We start from the raw sequence: 6,964 nt of genomic DNA on the forward strand, positions 1-6,964 counted from the left end.
CGCGACGATCCAAAACGCTCTAAATAGCGACTCACTTGTTATCGCCGGAAGCAATCTTTTGTTTGTGACACATGCCAAGTATTTTAGGTATTATCATTGTCGTTGGCATCAGTCGCGACACGTGGATGGATGATCGATAACGCCTCGTGCGAGACGCGAGTGGAACGAGAGCCGAAGATCGAAGATCGAACTCGTGATCAGTCCACGATAAATTGGCGGATCATCAGCAAGGGTAGAATCTTAATACTGTGAAAGTGCGCTCAGCTCGGATAAACGCTTATACTTTGTGATTGAAAAATACGAATGGGTATTTAAAGCTGATTTAATTTTTAATTAATTTTACACGATAATTCCTTTAACGAAAAATCGCCGTCTATCATCAAAAAAAATTTTCATCTCAACAGAGGAAGTTCGTTCTGTTTTAAAGATGTACAAATAATCTTTACAAAAAGTGATTGCAATTGGAAATTTATATTTTCCGTATAAAAATAAATGTTATATATAAAACAGTATAATAAGGTCAATATTTATGTTTAACAGGACAGTTTTAGAGTTTATACGAAAATTTTCTCCTTTCATTTTAATTAGTTTTTAAAAACTTATCTACTTCTTATTGAAATAATTTTTGAACCAGATTTTAAATTACTAAATTACTACTTTTTGTATTATTGTCAAATATAATATTAAAAATTGTTTTTATAATTTTTCATCTCGTTAAAAAATACATGTAATACATTTCTTAAATTTAACAAGACAAATCCCTGACGAAAACAATGCTCTGAAAATCATTTTTATGAGATGAAAATTCAAAGGAGATATATTGATTTAAGGAAAAGTAATACGGTGAGATTCCAATTTGAAATAGATTTCTTCATCTTTAATTAAAAGATTTTAAAAGATTTGACAAGTGAACATGTTTCTCTTGTTAAAAGTGTCTAACTTGAATGACGTGGAGAACAAATTTGAAAGTGTATGTGTGCCTTCTCCATTTTGGTTTCGAAATGCGGAAATATGTCCAGTATCCTTAATGTCACTGTCTGCCCGAACGAATTAGGGAGATTTATTCTCTTCGTTTGCGTTCAGAGCGGGCGTGCCTGGGATTACGAGACATTAGTCGCTACACAAATTACGTGCTGTGCACTGCGGCGGGAGAAATTATTCGACATGTCCGTCGTTCTATGAGCAATTTAGGATTCGTTGATTAGACACAGGTGTACAGCAGATCCTCACGATCATTTAGGATTTAGACCGGTCATTAAGTTCACCGAATTTTGGGATATAACTGTTTGACCATGATAATTCAAGATTATAAACTCACGCTAATTTATTGTTAATACGCACAAAAAAACTCTCATTAGTTCATCCTTAATCTATGATTCAACCATCATTATCAATAATCATTATCTTTAACAAACTCTGTACATTAAGCTGTCTAGAAACTTTTTTAAACTGATTTAAAAAGAATAAAAACAATTCTAACAAGTAAATATTTAATAATATTAATAAATATTTAATTTACTAAATATTTAATATGAATTACATTATTCTTTTTAATAAATCTGTTAACAATTATTTAACTTAATAATTGGTGCTATTAATATACTCAAATTTTAATGAATCACGATGTATATAAATTAATTACGCAAATAGAATAAAAATATTATAAAGGCAAATTCAAATAACTGTACAATAATTGACTGTACAAGGAGTAAAATACCGAAGTGCTATTTTGCAGACATTTTGTGAGCAATATAAATTATAAATTTAGATTTCTGCGAAATCTCTTTCTCTCTCTAGCTCTTTCTGTCTGTCTTATAATATTCAATTACACCACGTATCTTCCAGGGATATATTAGACGAGAAAAGACGACTTGTGAAATAGTCTTTTTTTGAAATGACGCTCACAAACTCTGTCGCACGCGGACAAAGGAAAAAGCTGAATCATTCACGCTGTTTATTTTGCTGCAAGAGAATAATGATGCGCCACGTGTGCAGTTTCGTTTCATGAAAGTACGACAATCGGAATTTCCGAATTTGTATTACGCGATACATTCATTGTGTTCTGTAAATCTAATCTTATCTGCACAATATTAGGAATTAATATCGTTATTATATATATTCCGTATTTTATTTTTTTATATATTTTACACATTTATATATTTTACAAATTTCGTTGTTACTTCCTTTAGGAAAATTTAATATTGTAAATTAGTGATTAATTATTTATTTTGAATATTAAAAACTTCATTATTAATGCTTTGAATACTCAAAATAAGTAATTAATCGTCAACCAATTTAAACTTACAGTATTAAATTTCTCTAAAGATAATTCAATGTCGATACTAAAATTGAAAAAAATCAAACGTTTGTGGATACCTTATTATACGTTGTGAATATCTTATTGATTATAGAAATAGATATATATATAGTAAGATCTGATAGTGGTTTAGTAATTAAAGTAATAATAGTAATAATAGTAATGTATAGAATAATATGAGATGGTGTCTTTCTGACATGATTGCTATTACGAATGGTCCCATAAAAGATCTCGAAGATACATGGGGTACAGTCATAAGCATTATTCATGGTAGTTTCCAGTGAAAACGCTACTCGAAATTATTAGACCACGCTGGGGACTCCTTTCAAAAGGCCAGAAAGTCCCCATGATCCATCGCGAAATATGATCATACAATTAAAGCTTGATGAAACGAGAACTTTAATAATGTGGACGTGGATATCTCCTGGGGAGGGGGGGGGGGGGTAAATTGCTCGACAAAGTTTCGAGGCTCACAGTCAAAGTGTCAGAATTAGCATCCCGTTTCATTTCCTCATAGCACGCCCATGAAAGTTGCTAATACAATAGTTACTCGCCGCCTATTGCACTCCAACATGCACACGGAGAGAAAGAGTGAGAAGGACGAGGGAGAGTTTAAGATCCAACAAGTGGTTCGTCTGTAACAATGCTTCCTAATGTACTAGCTTTTGCCATTGTGTCGGCTCAGATGCGCGATCGGTCCTCGATGTTGGCAACCTTCGATGTTGGCGACGTCAGTACAGAAAAAGTTGCGAAAGCTAAAACGAATTTGGCTCAACATCTAGCTAACGTTTTAAACAATCTCTTTGAACTTTTCCTGTGTGATATTGATGCACGCGCGTACGTCCTATAAGTGTATTTAAATTTATTCGCCATCGAGATTTTATTAAGAGAAACGTTATCACATATATATTTTTACATTTTGATCATTTAATTAGTAATTCGCAATTGAATGTACCATTAAGATTTATACATTTTTAATTTACCATTAAATTGAATTAATTGCGAAATATGTGAATAAAAAATGCTACATATTAATACATATATGAGCAAGTTTAATTTATAGAATATAAAAGCTGCACAAAAAAAAGTATTAGCTTTGCTTCAAAGTATGCGTCTGTATAAAGTATTTAAGTTTTAATAAAATTTTATAGAGGATATCTCTTTTTTATACACAAAAATAAAAAAATTTTGAATAAAATTACATGATCGTATGTATTAAAAAAATATTAACGACGAGAAGAATTAGGAATTGAGAAATTCTTTGCTTTCTTGAAGATATCTAAAAATTTTAATAAAACTTAAATGTTTTTATTATGTAAATCTAAACCAACTTCTTGATTAACAAACTGTGTTTGCATTGGCATTATTGAAACGAAAGAACCTTGGATATTTTACGAAGAGACCGGATCCGATAATCTTGTGTCTTATGGAATTATAATCGACATTGATCGAGTGCTTCCGTAACAGAAAAAGAAACGATATAGACCTCGTAAGTTTTTTTATAGAATTCTCAGAATCGCAACGTGCGTCACGCTCGTAAAGACTTTAAAATTGACTCGCGCGGATACAATTTTCCAAGTCAACAATTCTGATACAAATTAATAAAGTTGCCTCGATAACTAATTTGCGCAAAAAGAAAATTTTATATTTTAATATCTTTATTCTATTATGATATCTAAAAAAAAGAGATGAGAGAGAATTTAATTTCAAATAATAGAAGTGAGAAAGAACGGAGTAGGAAAGAGATGAAAAATGTAAAGCAATAGAAAAAGAATAAGTTAGAATTATTATCAATTTATTTAAATACACTTGTATTAAATGTTACAATTAAATCTATACAATCTATACAAATCTATACAAACGATATTTTTGCTGTGAATATGCATCGCGCTAAATAAAACATTCACTTCGCGTTAATCGAGATTATCTCGCCTACTATGAACCTCGTATAAGCGCGATAATTAATTCGTGGATTGCATTGGTAATCATTCACTCATTAGCGACGTTCAAATATTTATTACGGTTGCCGCGGTTTCCGGATCCGCAATTCTACTCATTTCGAGTTGAATGTTACAGTCGAATTGTAATATATTACGATCTGATATTATTAAGCATGACGGTTACATTTTACGAAACTATTTCTATGATTAATAAATTTCGATTTTATTAAATTAGATTGTACATATATATCGTTATTTTTCAACTCATCAAAGTTGAACTGTACGATACGATTTATAATCTCAAGTCGTTAAGTGATAACAAATCATTTCTTTACTTCAAAAGTGATACAACTCTAAAAAATTAAATTTTTCAGAAAAGAAAAAGAGCTACGTATTTTTTCAACTTGACAAAAAATTATTAACTAATGAAATATCGAAAAAGAACATGATCAATTGTCATTCCAATTTTGTTTTATATAACCCTTAAAAAATTTTTAATAGTTTTTTTTAAATCATCCCTTTTAGTTATGCCGATTTTAAAAAAATTTCTCTCTTTGAATTGTAATGATTTTGATGATTCTTTATGAAGTTAAATTAATTTACTGTTAATGATTGACATAACAATTTTTCTAATTTACTTATTTTATATATATGACAATACGTAACTCGAAAATTATGTTTTTAAGCGTACTTTTGAGCAAGTAAAGTTAAGGGAGCAAAATTTCACAAGTATTTAAAGTTATAATTTTTATTCTCATTGTCGGAGCTTCTCTCATCGAAAGCTTTTGTGAGTTGCAAATAAAGAAAGTATTCAAACTATTGGAGGAAAAATAAGATTCTCCTTCCTGCGCTCACAACTGTGATTTAATTATGAAAAGTTTCAGCATAATATACGTCGCGAGAAGTTTTCAGAACTGCCCCCCTGAGAACCACCCATCTCTTTACTACCAAATTTACGCTGATGATTCATCGTGTCTTAAAATAGAAGTCCAATGACTCCACACAGATCTTGACATTGTCTTGGCCCTTATGATATATTATATATTGAAAAATAATTGCGAAATTGTTTTTATGTCATTAAATTTGAACATTGATTTTATCACGATTAACTGTGGAATATGTGCAACTGTTGAGTAGTAATATAACGAATTAATTATTTTATAAGTAAAGATATACAATATAAATGGTTAATATAGATTAGGTAAATTCAATCATTAATAAAATAATTTAATCGATAATATTAAAATGAATAAAATGAAAAAAATATTAATATTATTTGTGTATCTCGATCTTTTTAAAAATTCTGTCACGTGAGACAGAACATTGCTGCACTGCGAAAAAGATACTTAAAAATTTATTTGTGGCATACAATGTTTATTTCACTGAAATAAATTCTTATTTAATTACGGCAAAATAAAATTTTATTTCTAAATAAATCATTTATATATTTTTTTAAATTAGATTATATTTCAATTAGAGTATATTTCACAGTAATGTATATTTCGTCGTCGTAGTCAAATTTTTTTTATAACTAATAAATATCGAAAATGTTATTTAATTAAATATTAATTTTATTGAATCTTCAAAATAATTATCTAGGAGCATGATAAAAAAAAATGTTAAGCATGATAAAAACGCTTTAAAAAATTTGGCATTTTAGTCAGCAAATAGAATGTCTATACAATTATTTTGACGGTCCAACAAAATTATTTTTGGATTTGTATCATATCTAAATTTTTAGATGTTTCAACGAAACTATTCTTTTCATATGAATGTATGAATGTATAAATATCGATTCAGTCACATGATGCCTGATGCAAGAACACTATCAACTACTGTTGCAAACTGCTATTTCCTCAATCGCCTAACACGTGGCCGGAATGAATAAGATTCTGGCAGCATTTGAATTTTGAACACTGTCTGATTATATAGTCGATATGTTCGCATAATCTATTTATTAACTATGACGATGTCAAGTTAAAATAGTATATAAAATATTGAAATGCATTGAGACATCTTTGCATTATTCGTTAAACATTTATTAATTTTTCTTTTAATGAACAATTGAACTTTCAATAAAATACTATCTATTTTTAAATATGATAAAGAGATAGAAACAAATTATATTACAAAACAAAATATATTAAAATATTGAATCAATTCGATGCTCAAAAATCGAATATTGATCCAACGTGTAACTTGTCTTATTTTATGTCAACAATGTAAAGCATAGATTGAAAATAAGTTTTCTTCTTTTTAGGCATGGAGCAGTTCGAGCAGCTGCTAACCTGTGCAATATGCCTGGATCGATATAGAAATCCGAAGCTCTTGCCATGTCAACACAGCTTTTGCATGGAACCGTGCATGGACGGCCTCGTCGACTATGTTCGTCGACAGGTCAAATGTCCGGAATGTCGTGCCGAACATCGTATACCATATCAGGTAAATTATTTTGATCTTGTTGAAACATAATTAGTTTGTGAAAGCTTAGAATTATTATAAATATTTTAAAATTATTTTAAGAGAAATTATTTATTTCGTGCTTCTGGTTTCAACTAGTTACACATTGAAATACATATATATATATATATATATATATATATATATATATATATAATATACTATATATATATATATATATACTAATTAAAAACTAAACTAACTAACTATACTAATAAATAAATAATAAGTAAGTAATAGTAGTAGT

The 6,964-nt window shown here is 29.2% G+C and overlaps 1 protein-coding gene across 1 annotated transcript in view; it reads left to right on the plus strand.

The window, feature by feature from the left end:
- The first annotated feature begins 6,519 nt into the window (after nucleotides 1-6,519).
- Nucleotides 6,520-6,964, plus strand: part of LOC105627932 — a 42,097-nt gene continuing 41,652 nt past the window's right edge. The window contains exon 1 of the mRNA XM_012209203.1: nucleotides 6,520-6,699. Coding sequence (XP_012064593.1) covers nucleotides 6,520-6,699 — 180 coding nt within the window. The remainder of the gene's footprint in view (nucleotides 6,700-6,964) is intronic.

This window comes from Atta cephalotes (genome assembly GCF_000143395.1).
Source record: "Atta cephalotes unplaced genomic scaffold scaffold00011, whole genome shotgun sequence".
In the NCBI taxonomy this organism is placed as follows: domain Eukaryota; kingdom Metazoa; phylum Arthropoda; class Insecta; order Hymenoptera; family Formicidae; genus Atta; species Atta cephalotes.